General features: G+C 40.9%; 1 protein-coding gene across 2 annotated transcripts in view; it reads left to right on the forward strand.

The window, feature by feature from the left end:
- The window catches only part of usp14 (ubiquitin specific peptidase 14 (tRNA-guanine transglycosylase)), a 66,631-nt gene extending 43,449 nt beyond the window's left edge, over positions 1-23,182 (forward strand). For both annotated transcript variants that reach the window (XM_085992817.1, XM_085992818.1), the window contains 7 exons: positions 7,962-8,076; positions 8,373-8,438; positions 9,676-9,768; positions 12,147-12,275; positions 13,665-13,731; positions 18,355-18,462; positions 22,452-23,182. In XM_085992817.1, the coding sequence (XP_085848943.1) occupies positions 7,962-8,076; positions 8,373-8,438; positions 9,676-9,768; positions 12,147-12,275; positions 13,665-13,731; positions 18,355-18,462; positions 22,452-22,603 (730 nt within the window). In that variant the 3' untranslated portion in view covers positions 22,604-23,182. The remainder of the gene's footprint in view (positions 1-7,961; positions 8,077-8,372; positions 8,439-9,675; positions 9,769-12,146; positions 12,276-13,664; positions 13,732-18,354; positions 18,463-22,451) is intronic.
- The last annotated feature ends 935 nt before the right edge of the window (positions 23,183-24,117 follow it).

The following is a 24,117-nucleotide window of genomic DNA, read 5'->3' on the forward strand; positions in this document are numbered from 1 at the left end:
AATGAAAATTTATCCTGTCCTTCAGAATTCTTTCCAATAATTTTCCCACCACCGAGGTTAGGCTGACTGAACTGTAATTACTCGGTCTATCCTTTTCTCCCTTTTTAAACAAGGGTACCCCATTAGCTGTCCTCCGGCACCACACCTGAAACCAGAGAGGATTGAAAAATGATGTCCAGGGTCTCCGCTATTTCCTCTTTTGCTTCGCTTAACAGCCTGGGATACATTTCATCCGGGCCTGGGGATTTATCCACTTTTAAAGCTGCTAATCCCCTTAATACTTCCTCTCTATGTTTATTTCATCTAATATTTCACACTCCTCTCCCCCGATAGCAATGTCTGCTTCGCCCCCTCCTTTGTGAAAACAGACGCAAAGTATTCGTTAAGAACCCTACCGACGTCTCCCGCCTCCACACACACATTACCCTCATGATCTCTAATAGGCCCTACCCTTTCTTTGGTTATCCTCTTACTCTTAATATATTTATAAAACATCTTTGGGTTTTCCTTGATTTTACTTGCCAAGAATTTTTCATGCTCTCCCTTTGCTTTCCTAATATCCTTTTTAATTGTACCCCTGCACTTTCTGTACTCCTCTAAAGATTCTGGATTATTTAGCCCGCGGTACACCTCCCTTTTTTTCTTTATCCTACCCTGTATGTCCCTAGACATCCAGGGGGCTCTAGATTTGTTAGTCCCACCTTTTTTCTTTAAGGGCACATGTTTGGTCTGAACCCTCAGGACCTCCTCCTTGAATGCCTCCCACTGCTCTGACACTGATTTACCTTCAAGTAGCTGTTTCCAGTCTACTGTGGCTAAATCCCCTCTGAGCTTAGCAAAATTTGCTTTTCCCCAATTTAGAATTTTTATTCCTGGTCTATCCATGTCTTTTTCCTTTAAATCTAACTGAATTATGGTCACTAGCACCAAAATGCTCCCCCACTGATACGCCTTCTACCTGCCCAGCTTCATTCCCTAAAACTAAGTCCAGAACCGCCCCCTCCCTTGTTGAGCTTGCTACATACTGGCTAAAAAAGTTCTGGATGCAGAACTCGGCACTTCTGGCTGAAGATGGTTGCAAACGCTTCAGCCTTGTCTTTTGCACTCGCGTGCTAGGCTCCGCCATCATTGAGGATGGGAATATTCATGGAACTTGCTCCTCCCATTAGTTGTTTAATTGTCCACCACCATTCACGACTGGATGTGGCAGGACTGCAGAGCTTTGATCTGATCTGTTGATTGTGGGATCACTTAGCCCTGTCTAGCATGCTGCTTCAGCTGTTTAGCATGCATGGAGTCCTGTGTTGCAACTTCCTCGGGTTGGCACCTCATTTTTAGGTACGCCTGGTGCTACTCCTAGCATGCTCTTCTACACTCATTGAACCAAGGTTGGCCCCTTGGCTTGATGGTAATGGTAGAGTGAGGGATATGCCGGGTGCTGAGGTTACAGATTGTGGTGGAATACAATTCTGCTGCTGCTGATGGCCCACAGCGCTTCATGGATGGCCATTTTTTTGAGCTGCTAGATCTGATCTGAATCTATCCCATTTAGCATGGTGGTAGTGCCACATAACACGATGGCGGATGTCTTCCGTGTAAAGACGGGACTTTGTCTCCAGAATGACTGTGCAGTGGTCACTGCTACCATGGACAGATGCATCTGCAACAGATAGATTGGTGAGGACGAACTCAAAGTTTTTTTATTTCGTGTTGATTCTCAACCTGCTGCAGGCCCAGTCTGGCAGCGATGTCCTTCAGGGCTCAGTCAGTAGAGGCTGAGGCATGGCGCTAGGTGGTAATCAGCAGGAGATTTCCTTGCCCATGTTTGACTTGATGCCATGAGACCTGTTGGGGTCCGGAATGAATGTTGAGGACTCCCGGCGCCACTCCTGACTGTATACCACAGTGCCGTCACTTCTGGTGGGTTTGTCCTGCTGGTGGGACAGGATATACCCAGGATGGTGATGGAGGAGTATGGGATGTTGTCTGAAAGGTATGATTCTGTGAGTATGACTGTCAGGCTGTTGCTTGACTAGTCTTTGGGACAGCTCTCCCAATTTTCAAAGTCCTTGCATTTATTGTTACCGCCAAAATCTGTGTTGACATTTCTTGCAACTCCATGTTTGAATCTTTCCAATCTGGTTTCCGTCCTTGGTATTAGTGCTGAAATAGTACTAACCAGGGTCACAAATTATATCTTCAGCGACTGTGACCGTTGTACTTTATCCCTCCTTGACCCCTCTGCGGCATTTGACATGGTCGGCAACACCATGCTTCTCCAATGCTTTTCCAGCTGATTGGGATTGCCCTCACTTGGTTCAACTGCTACCTATCTGATCATAGCCAGAGCACCACTGGAAATGGTCTCTCTCTACCCCGCATCATTTTCTTCGGAGTTCTCCAAAAATCTGTCCTTGGACCCCCCCCCCCTCTTCTTTACTCCTTTGCTCTCCCGCCTGGCCTCCCATAGCCCTTGGCGACCTCATCCGCAGACATGTGGTCAGATTCCACATGCACGATGATACCACCCAGCTCTACCTTTCCACCACCTGTCTTGGCCCCTCCATTGCCACTGTGTTGTCCGACTGCATTTCCAATATCCAAACTTGGATGAGCTGCAATTTCCTCCAGTTAAACATTGGGAAGACCAAGGCCATCATATCTTTGGCCCTGCCCAAACTCCCTACTTTCATCATTGATTTCATACACCTCCTGGCCATCGTTTCAGACTGAACAAGGCTATTCGTAATCTCGGCGTCCGTTTGTTGACTTGACACCATATCTTCTCCATCACAATGTTCGCCTAGTTCCACCTCTAACATTGCCCGCCTCCTCCCCACTCACCCAATTTGCCGCTGAAACCATTTGTCATCTTCCGACTCCTGGCTGACCTATCCATAACCCTCTAAGCTTCAGCTCATCCAAAACTCTGTTTATTGTATCCTATCCCACACCAGATCCTGCTCACCTATCACCCTTGTCCATGCTGACCTATATTGGTTCCCGGTATCCAAGCACCTCCAATTTCAAATTCTCATTCTCGTGTTTAAATCCCTTCATAGCCTTGCTACTCCCTATCTCTTAATTTCCTCAAGCCGTACAACCCACCACCCCCTCCTCCCCAAATTCTACATTCCTCTGATTCTGCCCTTTTGTGCATCACTCCCTCCCTTCACTACATCATTGGCTGCTGTGCCTTCAGCTGTCTAGGCCCTACACTCCCACCCTGAACCCTCTCCACCTCCCTGTGCTCCTTTAAGGCCCTCCTTAAAATCCGTGCCTCATAATATCTTTGTCTCTGTGTCCATTTTTGTATGTTGCCTCTGAAGTGCCATGGGATTTATTTTACCTTCAAGGAGCAATATAAAGCAAGTAGTTGTCAGTGTTTATATAAGAAGTCATCATTCCATATATTCTTTGATCAAATAAATTTGGATGAAATAAGTATTCATAAGATTTTCCATTTGTTACGCTTATGTCTCATCAGCCTTGGTATTTTGAAAATTAAACTAGGTAACCCTATGTATTCTTTTACTATGAATCTGAAAAGTACTGTTGGGGAATTCTTTGATTCCGTGCTCCCCATGATCAAAAGCAGTTTGGATAATCTGCACTATAGTGTTGCCATATTTCTGACTAACACTTCCTTTGTACACAGCTCCTTACTGGGAACGTTGGATCGGTGAAATTCTCCTTGTGTGCGCGTTGTCAAATGTAGTGTTCCTAATTTTGACGGTGCGATAGCCAATTTATTTGAAGCTCTTCTCTATAACTCTAATTATGGGTCCAATGAAGTTGATTCATCTTTGTTTTTTTAAATGTGTAAAAATCTAGAACGAAGGGGGAGGGTGAACAGTCAGAGGTCGTGGTTCACATTGGGACCAATGACATGGGTAGGAAGAGGGATGAGGTCCTGCAGCAAGAATTTAGGGAGCTAGGTCGCAGGTTAAAGAGCAGGACCTCAAAGGTTGTAATCTCTGGATTACTCCTGGTGCCACGTGCTAGTGAGTATAGGAATAGGAGGATAGAGCAGATGAATGCTGGCTAAAGAGTTGGTGCAGGAGGGAGGGCTTTAGCTTCCTGGATCACTGGGCCTGCTTCTGGGGAAGGTGGAACTTGTACAAGTCGGACGGGTTGCACCTGAACCAGAGAGGGACAAATATCCTTGCGGGGAGATTTGCTAGCACTGTTCGGGGGGGGTTTAAACTAAAATGGCAGGGGGTTGGGAACCTGAGTAGGGAGACAGAGGAAAGGGAAACAGGGATAAAAGCAAAAGATAGGAAGGAGAAAAACAAAAGTGGCAGTCAGAGAAATCAACGGTTTAAATCAAACGTGGCCACAGTAAATAATAATTCTAATAGGTCTAAGAGCGTTAAAAAAACAAGCCTGAAGGCTTTGTGTCTTAATGCGAGGAGCATTTGTAATAAGGTGGACGAATTGGCTGCGCAAATAGAGGTAAACGAATATGATTTAGTTGGGATTACGGAAACGTGGCTCAAGGATGGCCAAGACTGGGAACTCAACATCCAGGGGTATTTGATATTCAGGAAAGATAGGCAAAAAGGAAAGGGAGGTGGGGTAGCATTACTGGTTAAAGAAGGGATTAATACAATTGTAATGAAGGATATTAGCTCTGATGATGTGGAATCTGTATGGGTAGAATTGAGGAATACTAAGGGGAAAAAAACAATAGTGGGAGTGGTATATAGACCTCCCAACAGTAAGGCAAAGGTTGGGGATGGCATGAAAAGGGAAATTAAAGAAGCGTGCAATAAGGGCACAGCAGTCATCATGGGTGACTTTAATCTACATATAGATTGGGCCAACCAAATTAGTAACCATACTGTGGAGGAGGAATTCCTGGAGTGTTTACGGGATGGTTTCCTGGACCAATATGTTGAGGAACCAACCAGAGATCAGGCCATCTTAGACTGGGTATTATGTAACGAGAAAGGATTAATTAGCAATCTTGTTGTGCGAGGCCCCTTGGGTCGGAGCGATCATAATATGATCGAATTCTTCATTAAGATGGAGAATGAAGTAGTTGACTCCGAGACTAGGGTCCTCAATTTAAATAAAGGAAACTACGATGGTCTGAGGAGCGAGTTGGGTAGGATTGATTGGGGAATGGCACACATTCAAAGACCAAATGGATGAGCTACAGAATTTGTTCATCCCAGTTTGGCATAAAAATAAAACAAAAAAGGTGACTCAACCGTGGCTAACAAGGGAAATTAGGGATAGCATAAGATCCAAGGAGACGACATATAAATTGGCCAGAAAAAGCAATAATCCTGAGGATTGGGAGCAGTTTAGGATTCAACAAAGGAGGACAAAGTGATTAATTAAGAAAGGGAAAATAGAATATGAGAGTAAGCTAGCAGGGAACATAAAAACTGACTCTCAAAGCTTTTATAGATATGTGAAGAGAAAAGATTGGTGAAGTCAAGTGTAGGTCCCTTGCAGTCAGAATATGGGGAATTTATAATGGGAAACAAAGAAATGGCAGACCAACTAAATTCATACTTTGGTTCTGTCTTCACAAAGGAGGACACAAATAACCTCCCAGAGATGCCGGGGAACATAGGGTCTGATGAAAGGGTGGAACTGAAAGAAATCAGTATTTGTAGGGAAATGGTGTTAGGAAAATTGATGGGACTGAAGGCCGATAAATCCCCAGGGCCTGATAATCTACATCCCAGGGTACTTAAGGAAGTGGCCCTAGAAATAGTAGATGCATTACTGGTCATCTTCCAGAACTCGATAGACTCTGGAACGGTACCCATAGATTGGAGGGTAGCTAATGTTACCCCACTATTCAAAAAAGGTGGTAGAGAAAAAGCGGGGAATTATAGACTGGTAAACCTGACATCGGTAGTGGGGAAAATGCTAGAGTCTATTATAAAAGATGTAATAGCAGAGCACTTGGAAAGCAGTGACAGGATCGGACAAAGTCAACATGGATTTACAAAAGGTAAATCGTGCTCGACTAATCTGGAATTTTTTGAGGATGTAACTGGTAAAATAGATAAGGGAGAACCAGTGGATGTGGTGTATTTGGACTTTCAGAAGGCTTTCGATAAGGTCCCACATAAGAGATTAGCGTGCAAAATTAAGGCACATGGGATTGGGGGCAAGGTATTGACTTGGATAGAGAACTGGTTGGCAGACAGAAAGCAAAGAGTTGGAATAAACGGGTCGTTTTCCGAGTGGCAGGCAGTGACTAGTGGGGTACCGCAAAGATCGGTCCTAGGACCCCAGCTGTTCACAATATATATTAATGATCTGGACGAGGGAATTTGATGTAATATCTCCAAATTTGCAGACGACACAAAGCTGGGTGGGAGGGTAAGCTGTGAGGAGGATGTCGTGAAACTCCAGTACGATTTGGACAGGTTGGGTGATTGGGCAGAAGCATGGCAAATGCACTATAATGTGGATAAATGTGAGGTTATCCACTTTGGTGGCAAAAACAGGAAGGCAGATTATTATTTGAATGGCAATAGATTGGGAGAAGGGGAAACACAGAAACACAAACACAGAAGATAGGAGCAGGAGTAGGCCATTCGGCCCTTCGAGCCTGCTCCGCCATTCAACGAGATCATGGCTGATCATCCAAACCCCAGCACCCGGTCCCTACACCGACAGCCATCCCACCCAAGCCCCATCCCCATAACCCAACGTATTCAATCCCCCCTAACACTAAGGGTCAATTTTTTTATCATGGCCAATCAACCTAACCCGCACATCTTTGGACTGTGGGAGGAAACCGGAGCACCCGGAGAAAACCCACGCAAACACGGGGAGAATGTGCAAACTCCACACAGACAGTCACCCGAGGCCGGATTTGAACCCGGGTCCCTGGCGCTGTGAGGCAACAGTGCTAAGAGATCTGAGTGTTCTTGTGCACCAGCCGCTGAAGGTAAGCATGCAGGTGCAGCAGGTGGTTAAGAAGGCAAATGGTATGTTGGCCTTCGTAGCAAGAGGGTTCGAGTACAGGAACAAGGATGTCTTGCTACAGTTGTACAGGGCCTTGGTGAGACCGCACCTTGAATATTGTGTGCAGTTTTGGTCGCCTTACCTGAGGAAGGACGTTCTTGCCATGGAAGGAGTGCAGCGAAGATTCACCAGGCTGATACCTGGGGTGGCAGGAATGACATATGAGGAGAGATTGTGTCGATTGGGCTTATACTCACTGGAGTTTAGAAGATTGAGAGGGGATCTCATCGAAACCTATAAAATTCTGTCAGGCCTGGACAGACTAGATCCAGGAAGGATGTTTATGATGGCTGGGGAGTCCAGAACCAGGGGTCATAGTCTAAGGATAAGGGGTAAGCCATTTAGGACTGAAATGAGGAGGAATTTCTTCACCCAGAGAGTGGTGAACCTGTGGAATTCTCTGCCACAGAGGGCGGTGGAGGCCAGTTCATTAAATATATTGAAGAAGGAGTTGGATATATTTCTTGAGGCTAAAGGGATCAAGGGATATGGGGAGAAGGCACGGACAGGGTACTGAATTTGGATGATCAGCCATGATCTCATTGAATGGCAGAGCAGGCTCGAAGGGCCGAATGGCCTACTCCTGCTCCTATCTTCTATGTTTCTATGATTGACTAGCCATCAGTGCCCCTTTAAGAATTGAACTGTTACTAAGTTATTAGCTGTGGCATCCTGTTAGATTTTGTTTTTCTGGCTGAATAATCTTGTTTGCACAGTGCTGACAATGTGAGGAGGTGTGGGGTTTGAGTTAACAGCGCCATTTGAACTTTTACCTTGTACTTGCGGGTTGAAGCAGATATTAAATCCATGTAACTGATCATCAGCACTCACTAAAATTGAAAGAAAAATGAACAAACATTAATAGAAATGTTTTACTTTGTTTAGGATACTTGGGAGTAATCCATATATTGCTTTGTCAGTACTGGCTTCATATAGGTTCATCCTTAATAATTTTCAAAAAGCATGAAGTGCACTGAGGCAGAAGACGAGGAGGTAACAAAGGGCAAGGAAACGCAACTTCAACTTAGTTGTTTCATTAATCAAGAAGTCAAATATCTTTTTACAGGGCTGAAGTTGGTAAGTACCAAAACTTGTCAAATTAATTCATGTTTAAAGGCATTTAAAGAAGGTTGCAACACATGAAATTATGAAAAATTAGTTGGATTGAAAATCGCCTTAGCATTAGAAGCCTCAACAGTTAGAATTTACTGTTTTCTTGTAATTAGAGGTGTGTTACATTCTCTTATTACTCATATATAATAATTGTCAACAAAGCAGTAGAGAACATTGAGGGCTAAAAATTTGCTCAAGAATGGCCAAAACTGTATCAGCTATACTAGGTCAGCAAATAACTTTAATTTTTAATTTCTCAGCGTCTTCAAGAAGAGATCACCAAACAGTCTCCTACATTGCAAAGAAATGCTTTGTACATAAAATCTGTAAGTATCATATTAGCATAAATGGCTACATTTGGGGGTTGGAGTGCATTTGTAAGTTGTCAGTAGATTAAATATGGGCTTTAAGAAAAAAGACGGATATTGTACAAACTCTGTATAGATAGTATATTCAATGGGTAATGGTTTTAGGCCTTATCTCTGTGAAATAAGATGGCAGTGTATTTTTTGACAAGCCAATACATCTTGTTAATTGTTACAACTGCTATATAAAATGGTTGGGTAAATGCGTATTATTTCCACCCCCTCCCCCTTTTTTTTGTCAGTTTTTCCTCTTTCCTAAGATGCTGTACCCTTGCTGGCAGTACAGTTTCAAGGGCACCATCAGCCCTCCCATACAATGGCCAATTAAAGGAAAGAAAGAACTTGTATTTATTTTATTTATATACAGTAGTGCCTTTCACATCCTTGGAGCATCCCAAAGTGCTTTACAGCCAGTTGATGACTTTTGAAGTGTAGTCACTGTTTTGTGGGCCATTCTTTATCTGTGAGCCGAGTCAGGGCGTGTTGAAAGGGCTATTATCCACAGGGGTATCACAGCTGAGCCCAATCCTATACACTTCTGCCTAAGAAGAAAGACGACTTCACTTGATGCACACACATGTACACTTCCAACAAGGATTGCTAGATGGTGATTGTGGGAGAGGACTCTCTCTTTAGATTTTCCCCATTCCCCCAAACCTAGGAATGCTTTAGCCAATTGTTATGGCCCTTCCTGCAGTCCATGCAGTCAGCTAACTCAGGACACACAGAATGAAGTGATGATCTTTTCAAATTAAATCTTTAACCAATTCAACGCCTCTTGGATACTAGTAATTTTCATACAAATAGAATTCTTTCTTCACTAAAAGATTTTTTTCACAGTGCAATGCTTTGGAGTATCAATCACTGACAGCAAGAAATGCAGGTTTGATTTTCTGCCCCCACCTCCCCATATACTATTGAGGGAAAAAAGATTGGCCTGGAACCATGCTGTGGATGTGTCTTGGGCAATATGGCTATTGGAACTGTGCAGAAGTGTTTTCTGCAGAAGTGCTCTTGATGTACAATATTTTTAATATGCTAGATGTCTGGAAATCTACAGATAAATTGCACACACTGAACAAATCATTATGTAGTTCTATTGGGTAGAGCAGCTCTGGCATGAATTGTAATACTGTGTAACCCTACATGTGCTCTAATTAAAGTTTGATCATTTGGCTTTTTATTTCATTTAATTTAGTCTAAAATCCAGCGTTTGCCTGCCTACCTGACTGTTCAGATGGTGAGGTTTTTCTACAAGGAGAAAGAGTCTGTAAATGCCAAAGTTCTCAAGGTTTGTAATGGTGATCTATTGTAGACCAGCACATAAGTTGTTTAAAAAAACTATTTCTGCATTTGATTCTTTAGATGCCCATTTCACAGATTGAGTGACCTTAGTTTTGCTTGTTGAGTTATTCATTTATTTTGGTTGCAAAGCAGACAGCAATGCTTGGGAGGTTAATTAAATTGAAATCTTCCAAATGGGACCTCTCTTGAAATAAATCTAATACATAAAAAAACTGTTCATGAAAATTATTCATACTTTTTTTTATTCATACTTTTTAAAAAAGAAAATGCAATTTACAAGTTGCTTTCTCACAGTCCTTCAAAAATGACATTGATCTGGCTTAGAAACATACTGGAATCAAAGTTAGAAGGGAGAGTTATATCAGATTGCTGTAAACTAACAGATTTTCCAAGCTTTGTTTCCTCTTTTTAAATTGAAATAGCTTGTTACTAAATTTACTGGAACAATTTCAAGAAATTGATTTCAACTGCAAGTGGTTATTTGAAAGCAGTGAGAGTAAGACAGAACCAAAGAATTTTGCAGTGTAGAAGGAGATAATTTGATGCCAACTTTGCTAGAGCAATCCAAACGTAATCCCACTGTTATGCTCTCTCCCCATAGATGTCTTCCTCTGCTTCAAATATTTGACCACTTTTCCCTTTAAAAATACAGTGGTCTCTGTCTCACCTATTCCTCGTGGCAAAGCATCCCTTCTGTATGCTCCAGCAACTCTTTACTAAAAGTAATTTCTCAATCTCAAGTTTAAATTGATGATCTTTCATCACTGATTCCACAACCAAAGGAAATAGTCTTTCCCTACTCATTGTATCAAAATTCTTCATAATTATAAAAACCTTAATCTCCTCAACCTTCTGTGCTCCAGTGGAAATAATCCCAGTGTCTCAAGTCTCTTATAACTTTAGTTTTATATCCCTGGTAACATCTTAGTGCATCTACAATGTATGCTTTCAATGCACTCAAAATTGCTTCATTTCAACATAAAATTCAGCATTCTTTCCTTGTTGGACCCATACACACGGGTATTGTAGTGTTTGTTACTTGACCAGTCCAGAGGCCTGTACTAATAATCCAGAGATAGAGAGTTCAAATCCTACCATGGCAGTTTGAGAACTTGAATTCATTTTTTTTTTAATGAAAATAAAATGTTGGTATCAGTAAAAGTAACCACGATGCTGTTGGACTGTTGTTAATGCTCACTAATGTCCTTTAGGGAAGGAAACCTGCTGTCCTGACCTGGTCTGGTCTGGATTATATGTGACTCCCATACCAACGTGGTTGACTCTTAATTGCCCTCTGAAGTGGTGTAACAAGCCAGTCAGTTGTATCAAAGAGCTACAAAGAATACATTGCAGCAATTCAAGAAGGCCCACCAAAAAAAATCCTATTCCTTAACTCTATCCATATGGATTTTGTCTGTAATTTTGTTTTGAATGTTTTGTATATTCACGTAGACACCACTTAATCTTGACTACAATTTTTTCCTAGTTTTCTCATTAACATTTTTGATATCCCTTGTCCCTTCTGCAACAATGTTTTCATCTCTCATGACTTCAAAGCTAGTTTCTTTCTGTAATATTATTACTCTTTCAATTCATTTTTTTGCTTGTATTTCAACAGCTTCATTAATCCTGCTCTCTGTAGTGCCAGTGCTAGCTATTCCAGCTTCATTAATCCTGCTCTCTGTAGTGCCAGTGCTAGCTATTCCAGCTTCATTAATCCTGCTCTCTGTAGTGCCAGTGCTAGCTATTCCAGCTTCATTAATCCTGCTCTCTGTAGTGCCAGTGCTAGCTATTCCCCATTCCTCTGCCGTACTAGTTTAAATCTGCCCCGCTGCTTTATTTATCCTCTCTAAGGATGTTGATGCCGTTTCCATTTAGCTGAATGCCATCCCATCCGTATGGCATTTCCTTGTCCAAGCTCTCCAATGCCCTGCAAATGTGAGGCCTTCCCTCCTGCAGCCGCTTATTGATTTGCCTAATCTTCCTCTCCTTAAAGTGTCCATTGTGTGCCACGAGAAGCAGTCTGTCTATAACTACCCTTGAGATCTTGCTTTTTATTTAGTGTCTATCTCCTTAAACTCTCTGCAATGTAATAAATTTGGGTACCAGTTGTTAGTGTTGGAGTTTCCAATTTTAAAACTTAGTTTTGGAAAAGTAATAGTTTTGTTTTAAACTTTTTCTACATGTGCTTAGCTTTAGCTGACCAGTCATTGTCATCTTTATAATTTGCTGTTCAGTAAAGTAGCTTCTAACCTCCAGCGTTACAAATTGTATTAGAGATCTTTGTAGCTGAAGGCCAATTACTGTAGACAACTTCATGGTTTAATTTCTGCAGCAGTTAATAGAACAAATTTGTGTCCTCAGGATGTCAAGTTTCCTTTAATGCTGGATGTATATGAACTATGCATTCCAGAGCTACAAGAAAAAATGACTCCACACAGGTCAAAATTCAAGGAGCAAGAAGATCGAAAAATCGATACACAGACAATGAAGGTAATCTGCAAAGGGCCATTCCAGCGAAGGGCCTTCTTCAGTGTGACTTGGCTGATTACATAATTGCTTAATGAATCAGACATAAAGTTGACTTGTCAAACTGTGGTATAGTGCATTAGATACACAGTGATTCTGAATGAGATAATGCCATACAATATTTTTCAGGAAATTAGTGATGACGCTCTATTGTGCTAAAGGCAAAGCATTTCAGTGCCGAGGAATGGAGTGGCACCCATCAAGCACTCCTGGTCCAGGTGTAGCTTAGTTAAATGTACAGTAAAACTCCTTGTACAGTAAAACTCCTTCTACACTACCCCAACAATGTGTCTGAGCCCCAATTCACAACAGAACCCCTACCCCACCCCTGCCATAATTTTCTATTTCAAGCTCATTTCGCAATAGCACATTTACAACTAATAGAAGGAGGAGACACTCATCCCTTCAGTCTGGGCAAGATTTGATCCAAAGGTGAAAGCCCATTATCTATTCTGCTGCACCACTTTGATCCTTGTATCTGACTTGCCTCACAATATTCAAAAGAGGAATCATGCACTTAGATTATCTTAACTGCTGAAAACCAGTGCATGGAATTTGAGACTTCAAATCTTAAGGACAAAGTTATAATGCCATTGCATTGACTAGTTTTGAAATCTGACAGCAAATTGGTGACCCTATTTTGTGTATAAATAGTTACAGAAGTGTTGACAGAATTTATAAAAACTTTCTTTAGTTCTTTAAACAAAAGTTATATTACCCTGGTGGGTAAATTTTGTTGAAAGTAATCCTGTAAGAATGTTTCTGCAAGTGTTACCTGGGTCTGCATAGATCAGTAACATAAAATTAATTATGAAATAAAAACAGAAAATGCTGGAAATACTCAGCAGGTCAGGCAGCATCTGTGGAGAGAGAAACAGAGTTAACGTTTCAGGTCGATGACCTTTTGTCAGAACTGGAAAAAGTTAAGAGATGTAACAGATTTTAAGCAAGTGATGGGGCAGGGAAAGGGGGGAAGGGAGGAAAGAACAAAAGGGAAGGTCTGTGATAGGGTGGAAGGTAGGAGTGATTAAATGATAAAAGGTATGATTGTACAAAGCAAAAGGAGATGGTAATGGGACAAGTAAAGATGAGTCTAGAAGAGGTGTAAATGGGAATGGCAGAATCATCAACAGCTGCTATCTGGAAAAAATAGGGACAGAGGTTATGGTTTGAAATTGTTGAACTCGATGTTGAGTCCAGAAGGCTGTAAAGTGCCTAGTTGAAAGATGAGGTGCTGTTCCTCGACATAAAATTAATTGCTTTTTATTCACCCAACCTGGAACTTAGCCATTTTTATTCACTAAAGTAGATATTTTGTTGTATAGTAACTAATGCATTCATTTTTGTTATTAGACTGACACTAAAAATGGAAGTGGAGAGCCAAAAGAAGTCAAGTACGAGCCATTTTATTTCCCTGATGGTAAGTAGATAATTAGTACTTTGTTTCTAATGTGAGCCTATTCCAAAATGTCCTGTAGTATTAAATAATTAATAATTACTGAAGTTGAATAGGTTATTTTTTTTTAATTAAAGCATATTTTGGGTAACTTCCTTTTTAAAATATATTGTAAAGCTGCATGCATGGGGCAACTGTCCCAGTCAAAGTGTGTTTTGCAGCTATCCGGCAAGACTGAATATCAACTTAGAAGAGATAACATGCGATATATTGTGGGCCAATTTCATCAGTCCCTGGGGCTCGCCACACGAGTGAGTTGAGAACATTAACAAAGATGGCTGAAACATGCAGAACTTTCCAAGGAAGATTAATTGCATATTTACTTGGTAATAGTTCAGGCTGGTATGAAATCTGTGTCAAGTTTGACACACTAATCTGTCATTGGAATCAGTTCAGAAAAAGACTTCGAAGATCACCGTCATTTCATTATAAAGAAGACTGAGTTACAGCACAGCTGTGAATAAACCATATAGGTAACACAATGTAAAATATATTAGTGAGACTTTGGATCTTTGTATTAGAGCACAAAGTGAGTTGAACTAATGTAAAGTATGTACAGCGTGAAAACAAACTGTCTTTGATGAATCTGGAAATTAGTTCCTCGAGAAACCTTGGCACTGACCTGTAGAAGATAGTTTTCACACATGGCCTAATATCCTCCTCCTGTGGTACACTTTTGAACGAGTTCCCTTTCGTTCTGTCAGCTGCTCTTCTTTGCATGTCTGCAGTTGTACAGAAATGGAGGCTGTCAGTGGTAGAGCTGGTGCTGCCCTCCTTTGACCCATGGTAATTGTGCTTTTTGAGGCTGAGTAAAGGCTTTATGTGAAGTTTGTAGCTGGCCTCCTTGTCAATCTGGGAGGTGGGACAGCCAGGCAAGCAGCCATGGCTACAGTGGTGGGGCCAGGAGCTAGCAGAATTTTGGGCGGGAGCAGCAAGGCGGCAGAGGAAACAGCAGTGGGTGACAAGACGATTAAATAAATGAAAATATATAAAGTTTAAAAAAACTTAAAATGGGCAAGTTTAAAAATAAAACTTTCCTGAATTGTAGAAAAAATTGCTGATGAAGTAAATGGCATATTGGAGCTTAGTGACTTGTACTATGTAGTGGTCACAGGCCTTCAATGCTGTTACAGGCAATGTTCGCAAGGGAATTTCCATTATAAATGTTTACATAGCAATTTTGCATTGTAAATGTTGACATAAAACATTGCTCAAAAATCATGGCAAGAGGATGTAAGGTTTGTGGGCTGGAAGTTCACAACATATGTATGACTTTTTTAATATACAGGAATCCCTTCCCAACCGCGGGGGATACGCCCTGAAAACCCCCATGGTTAGTAAAACCGCGGTTGGCAAATTCACTATAAACACATATAAATAGCATAAAAATCATGTTTTTTACCTTATTCCTAAAATGAAAAACCGCGGCTACGCGAATTTCACGGCCGTGGTTGACAAAAATTGTCAGAGTGGAAACCGCGTATACATGAAATCCGTGTATGGCAAACCCACGGTTGGGGAGGGATCCCTGTACTAACAGATTTCCGGTGTCAATTCTCAATGGTGTGAATTACCTGAAATCATCACATTCAATCACATACTTATTTGCCATTGTTCATGATTCGCTATCCATTCGATATTGAAGAGAGAGTTGCAGCCTTGTCTGAATAGCTGCTGATCTAATGTGATTGAGAGATAGAATCATACAGCATAGAAGGAGGCCATTTGGTCCATCGTGCCTGTGCTGGCTCTTTGGCAGAGCTATCCTATTAGTCTCACACCACTGCTCTTTCCCCATAGCCCTACAATTTATCCCCTTCAAGTATTTATCCAATTCCCTTGTGAAAGTTACTGTTGAATCTGCTTCCACCACCCTTTCAGGCAGTGCATTCCAGATCATAACCTGCTGCATTAAAACATTCTCCTCATCTCTCCTCTGGTTCTTTTGTCAATTAACCTTCAATCTGTCCCATCTTACCAACCCTCCTGCCAGTTTTTCCCTATATAGGCTATCGAAACCCCTCAAAATTTTGAACACCTCTATTAAATCTCCCCTTAACCTTCTCTTTAAGGAGAACAACCCCAGCTTCTCCAGTCTGTCTACATAACTGAACTCCTTCATCTCTGGTACCATTCTCGTAAATCGCCTCTACACTCTCACCAAGTTCTTGACATCCTTCCTAAAGTGTGGTGCCCAGAATTGGACACAATACTCCAGCTGATGCCCAACCAGTGATTTGTAAAGGTTGAGCGTAACTTCTTTGTTTTTGTACTCTATGCCTCTATTTATAAAGTCATGGATTCCGTATGCTTTTTTAGGAACCATATCAATTTGTCCTGCCGCCTTCAAAGATTTGTGTACGTAAACCCCCAGATCTCTCTGTTACTGCACCCCCATTAAAATTGTACCATTTAGTTTATGTTGCCTCTCCTCATTCTTCCTACCAAAATTTATTGCAGATGTCATTATCCATTTTCTATTTTTTCAGTATAACTTCAAAATGAGTTGCAATCCTATTTCTGCGGGTAAGCCTCGCGAAGGCAGTCTACATTAAGTGTCAACTTTACAGACAGGAATTCTTTTGATTTTAGTTTGAGCCACCCCAGTAAGGAAAATAGGCCATATTGAAGCTATAGCAAGTAATCTTCTGTTTAAAATCCATGTTTAGAAAGAAAGCAAGTGTTATCTTAATTATTTAATCTATCAAGAAGAGCAGTGGAGTGTATGATTCACTGTTTGAATAGCATACGATATAAATCATTCATTTTGTTTAAATAAAACCATTTGTTGGTTCAGAGCCTGAAGAGCCTCTGGTATATTCAGTCTGTTTTACAAAGAGAGAATTGTGGACTGGCACATGATGCTTTCCAGTAGCCAGTGTACAGAGTAAGGTTCTCTTATGAACCTTGGATCTTGCTATGCCTAACTAGATATTGGGCAGAAAAGGGTGCACTCCAGGTCAAAGGGGATACAAGATCCACTTGGCGGGAGCAGTTGATGATCCTGTAACCTGAGAAAATATTAGTATAAGAATCCAAAAATGTGTTTATAGTTTGGATTTCTTGGCTTGTGTGGTTCAGTTTCTTGCATGGAAAGTTGCAATCCAGCTTTCATTTAAATTTGCAGAATTCCTTGAAATGGAATCCCTTATTGTAGATCAGCCATTTTTGATTCTGTTTTTTTCACCAGGTAGCCCATATGATTCACCTGGAGTTTGTACCAAATGTTGGTCCAACTAAAGTGGGGAGCAGTCAAAAATGGAGCAATGTTTGCAGAAAACTAAGTTACTATGTGTTTCATACGAAACAATTTTGTAAAGCACAATAGTTGTTCTTTCCTGTAGTGCAACAATCCTAGGCAAACTAGTAACCAAGCAGTGTTTGTCCAAGTGGATGGTTGAGTGCATTTTGTATTGCTACCATCTTGAAGGGAAGAAACCAAGGGGCATGTTAGAGGTTACAGCTGCGTCCTGGGTATCTCTCAATCAAGTTCTAATTGATACTGTCTGAATCTACCTTTTTAGATTTGAGTGCTGCACAGATCTGTTTTGACCGCTGATGATGTGGCTCCTCTGCTGGAGTCTCCCCTACTAATTGTACTACTTTGCTGTACTCCTACAGTATGTGGGTGGTTAATGAACAAAGGTTAGACTACCTTCCATTTTAGGGTCAGCAGCAGTTTACAGATGATCTGCATCGTCCACATACTACAAATTCATCCACCAGTCCCCTCAGACCATGCAGCGGTATTTTGAGTAAAAGATTAGTATTTAGTTTGTTTTGCCTCCGGTCAAAACGAAGTAGCGCAACAGTACAGGCCCTGGGGCTTTACACAGTAGGCTAGGAAGAGACCGTGTGAGATGCTACCTGTCTGCAGTCTAATGATGGCATTTTATGTGGATGCAAGGGAATACCAGAACCAACTAACTAACCAACCAACATAAGTTAGGTTTTACTCCTACGGTGTGTAGAGGATGCATATAATATGCATAATGAAGACCCTAATGGATTTTTCCTATTATAATTTTTTGATTCTGTGTGATGCTTCGAAACCTGTTTATGTTGACCTCAGTTTTGGCTTGATATTAGAATGTAACAGTGGTTTACTGTGATAAACAACTTAGTGAACCAGTTTAGCTTTTTTCCTGGAGTAACTGTTATGACCATGCTTGGACACTTGAAATGACACTCAAGCTAGACATACTGAACAAGCCAGAAAGCTGGTGCAGGAATTGGTATTTTACTTGATTTTTAAGAACCGATGGTATAGAAATAAAGTTATAAATGAATGATTGTCTGCACTTCATGGTGTGTGGATATATAGCATTTTTAAAAACAGTATTGTAAATTTTTTTAGTTAGTTCTAGGACCCTCTACTTCCAAGCCCAAACTACTATCTGCAACCTGGCTGACGAGGTTTTCCCATGCCTCTTTAAAATATTGGTCTGAGTTGACTGCTGCTAACATGTGACTTCACACAGCACTGAGTGCAGCTGAGCTAAGTAACTTGACAGTGTGGGAATTAACGTTGTTATGCATGCTGTGTAAGAACTTAATATTGAACTAATACTGTGTTTATTTTAACAGATTTAGGCTCAAATAACAGTGGATACTATGATCTAATGGCAGTGCTAACACATCAAGGCAGGTCGAGTTCATCTGGTCATTATGTAGCTTGGGTTAGAAGAAAATCAGGTAATGTTTCTTGTTTTATACACTCATTTTGCATTGACCAACTAATAAAAGAAAGGAACTTTCAGTAAGTCAGTCAGAAACGATTTTATTTTTCACTATGCAGAGTAGTAACATTTTGGAACTATCCCGTGGAGTGGTTGGGTGTGGGTCCACCCGCTCAGTTTCCTATTTAAGTTGCGTCTGTGAGGAGAACTGGTGAGCAGAGTTCCGGTAGCTTTTTTGGGGTCAGTTTTCTTTCCAAATAAACGTTGAGGGTCAAAACATGGGACACGCAGGTCAGCACGAGGCAGCAGCAGGTTTATTTTGTTGAAAGTGAGGAGCTCTTTACCAGGCATTCATAGTGGCAGAGAAACTGCTGTACCTCTGGGATTGAATGGTTGCACGGCTCTATCGCAGGGATAGATCGGTTTCTCTGCCACTATGGATGCTGGATAAAGAACTCCCCTTTTGACAAAAGCCATTTCTTTCACAAAACCCGCTGCTGCCTCACACTGACCTGCATGTACTGACCTCACCAGCCTCCCGAGTCAAAGCATGTGCGACAGCGAGAGGGGCCGTCCATTCCTGCCTCGATGCCATGTTCATACACTTTCAGTAGCTGCTGGCAGCTCCTCTTTCCCCTAACCCTGCCATCGTCTTCTTTTCCTTGGCTTCTAATGGTGGATCTGCTGCTTTGAGGGACTTTGGCTTTGTGGTGTGAAGGTGGATGGCTGTCCTGGGTGTCTCTGCTGCTCTATAGAGTGATGGACAGGCCTGAGTCTCCCAGCTATCAGTTAGTCTTTCTGCAGGCTCACTGCTCAAGCAGAAAACGGCAATTTCACTCCTACACATAATGTGACCTGTTGTGTTTTCCCTCCCAGATGTTCTCAATCCGTTCTTAGACTTGCCTTTGGAAGCTTCAATATACCGGCATAATGTGTCATGTTTCCCCCTTTTTTTTGTCCTGTGACTTCCCTAATGCCGCTAAGTAGAACTGAGAAATGCAGTTCATTACTGAAGTTACACTCTGCTCCAAGTGAAAGCGGTTTGAAATTAAATGGGAATGTAGACTGCAAAACAGTTAAGTAAACAGCGCTGAACACTGGTGTGCAGGAGGGGGATTCTGGAATACAAGTTGCAGAAATGTAACAATGAATACTTCAACATTTAATCTTGAACTTCTTTGCAACATGGCAATGTATTGTTCCACTGGGGGTAGGAGGAGGAATTTAACAATGCAATCATCTACTCTCTTGGACCCAAATTGATTGCAGCTTTGTAGCAGTGGTTTGTACACCTGAGAATTGTAATCCCAGAAAGGACAGTGTTGTATATAGTGTAATATATAAAGCCTTCAGTTTTCTTGTTGCTTGTGCTTGCGAAATAAAAATTGGCCCCAAACGGACAAGGAAATGATCAAGATCAAGCAAGGTAGCTACATAAAAACAGAAAATGCTGGAAATACTCAGTCAATGACCCATCGACCTGAAATGTTAACTCTGTTTCTCTCTCCACAGATGCTGCCTGACCACCTGAGTATTTCCAGCATTTTCTGTTTTTATTTCAGATTTCCAGCATTTGCAGTATTTTGGTTTTGTATTAAGGTAGCTACATAGTTAGCTGATCTTAGCCAGGGCAACAGTAAGAGTGCAGCAATTGAACAAGGCCTATTGTTACTGGAGGGTGGAGGAGTGTAAAAATTGCCCTGGTTGCTGCTCCTTATCACTATCCGATGACCCCTATTAGAAAGTGAACATGTGTGTAAACATCAGCCCAGCTATGATGTCTCCTTATTATTGAATAGCCCATAGCCATTCATTGTCCACATTCGTATATAAATAATGGCCCAAGTGCTAGAAGACTGCCATGCCAATGGAACTAATCCGAAGCACAAGGCAGCACCTTCAGGAAGGAGAAGAGAAAACTCATGGTTAAGAAAGGGCAGTTTTTATATTACTGTACATTAATTATTATAAAAAGAGGGTACAACTTACCTTTGCCTCCCCCCTCCCCTCCTAACATGAATCCTCAGTTATATCACATTGTGTAACTGGGCTGGTGTTGGAGCAACACTTTCCACTGCATACTGAGCAGATATATGCTGCAGATTGGACTGCTGGAATAGGAACGGGAATAGGCCATTCAGCCCCTCGAGCCTGTTCCACCATTCAGTGAGATCATGGCTGATCTGTATCTTAACTTTATCTACCCACCTTGGCTCCATATCTTTTAATACCCTTGGCTAGCAAAAATATATCTATCTCCGATTTAAAATTACTAATTGAGCTAGCATCAACTGCTTTTTGCAGGAGAGAGTTCCACACTTCTACCACCCTTTGCGTGAAGAAGTGTTTCATAACTTCTCTCCTGAATGGCCTAGCTCTAATTTTACGGTTATGTTCCCTTGTCCTAGACTCCCCCACCAGTGGAAAAGGTTTCTCTCTGTACCCTATCAATTCCTTTCAAAATCCAAAAAACCTCAATTAAATCAACCCTTAATAACCTTCTATATTCCACAGAAAACAAGGCTAGTTTATGTAATTTCTCCTCACAATCTAACCCTTGGAGCCTTGGTAACATTCTGGTGAATCCATGCTGCACTCCTTCCAAGGCCAATATATTGTTTTTAAGTGCCCAGAACTGTACACAGTACTTCAGATGTGGTCTAACCAGGACTTTGTATACCTGTAGCAAAACTTACTCCCCTTTATATTCTAGCCCTCTAGTTCTTATGGCTAACAATCTATTAGCCCTTTTGATTATTTTTGTACCGGGCTACTACATTTTAATGATCTGTGTACATAGACCCCATAATCTCTTTGGACCTCCACTGTTCCCAGCGTATCACCATTTAAATAATACTTTGATTTATCCTTCTTTGGTCCAAAATGGATGAGCTCATACTTGCCTCCATTGAAATCCAGCTGCCGCAGTTTTGTTCACTCACTCAATCAATCAATGTCTCTTTATGCTCCTGCCTACACTATTTGCTATACCACCAATCTTTGTATCATTGGCAAACTTGGATATATGGCTCTCTGTTGTGTCATCTAAGTCATTAATAAATACTGTATAGTGAATAGTTGAGGCCCCAGGAACATTTGAGGACTATTTTAACTAATACATAAAATACTCCTGCTAGATGAGTGAAAGTATAAATTCATGAAAATCAATGTCCCACAATTATGTGGGAAGAAAAAAAACTGCCACCAAATGAGGAAATTTGTGTTCAATAGAGAAGGATCTACTTTCCTGGCTCCACATGCTGTTAGGATGTGATCGCCACAAAACTATGTGCAATTGAGAATTGGCTTTTGGCAATTTATCCCAGTATCTTTTTACCTGAAGATTGAACATGTTTTTTGAGGATTGCATCTTGCTCCCAGATCTTCATCAGCACCTCTTCTGATTGGTTGCTGAGAAGTGAGGTTCTGTCTAAGGAGGGCATTTCCGACTGCTTTTTCTTCCCTTGCTCACATGCTTCTCCCCTTGCTCACATGCTTCTCCCTTGCAGGGAGGTGTCGCATCCTTCCACAAATACAGCTTAGAAGTAAGTGGCGTAGGGTGTAGAACCTTCCCACTGTTAAACGACAGCTCTTGAATATTTTTTATTTTAAAATCACTTGAACAATTCCTGCTTATTTAAAAGGTTAATACTGGAAGGAAGCTTTTGTTCCTTTCAAGTATCAATTTGATTCAACATTGATAATAGTTCCAAACCACCTGTGGTCTTTGGCAGCCTTTGCTTTGCTGCTGGTATCTTTGTTCATGAATGTTTTTATATATCTGTGCATGTTTAATTTGTGTATGTGTGCAGTAGAGCTGTCGCAAAATTTTGAAGTCTTGCCTGTTGCAACTGCATTCCAAGCTAAACTGAAAGCTTTGAAGTAGATTTAGAATATCAGTCAGTGCAACCTACACACAAATGTATATTGCAACAAAAGTTTGTATGTCATGAGTACTTAAATGTGGAGATTTTCATAGCTCATTTTTATTGAATTGTTTTTTAGATGAGTGGATCAAATTCGACGATGATAAAGTCAGTGTTGTGGCACCTGAAGATATTCTGAAGTTGTCTGGTGGTGGTGACTGGCACATAGCCTATGTTCTATTGTATGGGCCTCGTAGACTAGAAGTAATTGAAGATGAAGCCCTGCAGTGATGTCATAGTTGAGCACGACCACCTTCATTTTCCTTATCCTGCATGGCTATATTACTGTTGTATGATGCCTTCACTTTCTGTAGCTTACCTTACTCAGAGGTAAGACTGTAAAGGGAAGGTGTTGCCTCAACTGTGACCCTGGTACTGCTTCACATCATCTACCAAACCTTTCAAAAACAAATCAGGCATTAGTTGAGGAAGACCTGTGGATTTGATCTGTTCTTAATTCTGACATTTCTCACTGTGGAATAATAATAAAAAAAAGCAAGTGATCCATAATTCTTCTGTTTTGTTCCTTTTATGTTAAATGTGGTTTTCAGTCACGTGGTTAATGGTGACTGGTTATGTGATGCTGTACAAGAGAGGAACAGAAAGTTAATACTGTGTTGAATGGGATTTCTTTTCATTCTTTGACTAATTACATATTGGAAATTAAAAATACGATGTAAACTACATTGTAAATACAAGCCAAGTTCTAATTTTTTCCATTATTGTATTGCTGCTCCAGCCAAAACCAGTTTGCCTAAAACCACATTTTGTTGTATAATGTAAATTCATAAAACTTTTCTGTTTCACAAAGTTTGTGGTTTAACTTTATTATATGAACAAGAATTGTTGAAAAATAACCTAATTGTCACTCTGAACCTAAGTATGTGATTCATCATCACCTGATAATTTGTTATCTAGGCATTGGATTTGAATCCACCCACAGTGCTGAGCTCAAGTGGGGGAAATTAAGCGAGGGCCTCATGTTTATTCTATAGGAAGGGAGAGTCAGTCGGCAGCTGCTTTGTGCACTGCCTGGCGGTCAGTTCATATCAGTCTGGGTACGTAGCTGGACCGGGTTGCCTATACGCCAACAGTTGATGTGTGGTCCGGAGTCCACACAGTGGAACAGAATGCTGCCCTCTACACTTGTTTAATTTATAGAAAACGTGTAATTTCATTTCAACTTTGAATAAATTACTCCTTATACAGTATAATATCAGAAAGGCCACACAGACCATAAAAATAACCTAATATGGTGGTTGTCCAACATGTGATTGGAAACAATGGAGGTCCAAATACTGACCACTTTGAGACTCTATTCAACACCATCATTGGCAGAGGGAGGATAAGCAGCAGTGGAGATAGGGTGACTGCAGGGTGTTTGGACATTTTCACTTCCCTTTCCTTTTATTAAGTTAACTGTTGCTTGCTCATTACATGCACACACGTGTGTGTGTGTGTATATATATATATATATATTTTAATATATATTAATTATATATATATATATATATAAATATATATATATTAATATTATTTATTTATATATATATATATAATTAATATATATAAATAATTAATATATGTACAAACAGACAAACTCATTTTTATATATATATATATATATATAAAAATTTCTTTTTTCATAACAACATGCCCTCAAAAAACCCTTGGCACCGCCGGGCACTCCAGCTTATATAGTATATATATATTAATTATATATAAGCTGGAGTGCCCGGCGGTGC

Source organism: Somniosus microcephalus, chromosome 7 (genome assembly GCF_052327205.1).
Source record: "Somniosus microcephalus isolate GS21.2 chromosome 7, FLI_Smic_1.0, whole genome shotgun sequence".
Taxonomy (NCBI): Eukaryota; Metazoa; Chordata; class Chondrichthyes; order Squaliformes; family Somniosidae; genus Somniosus; species Somniosus microcephalus.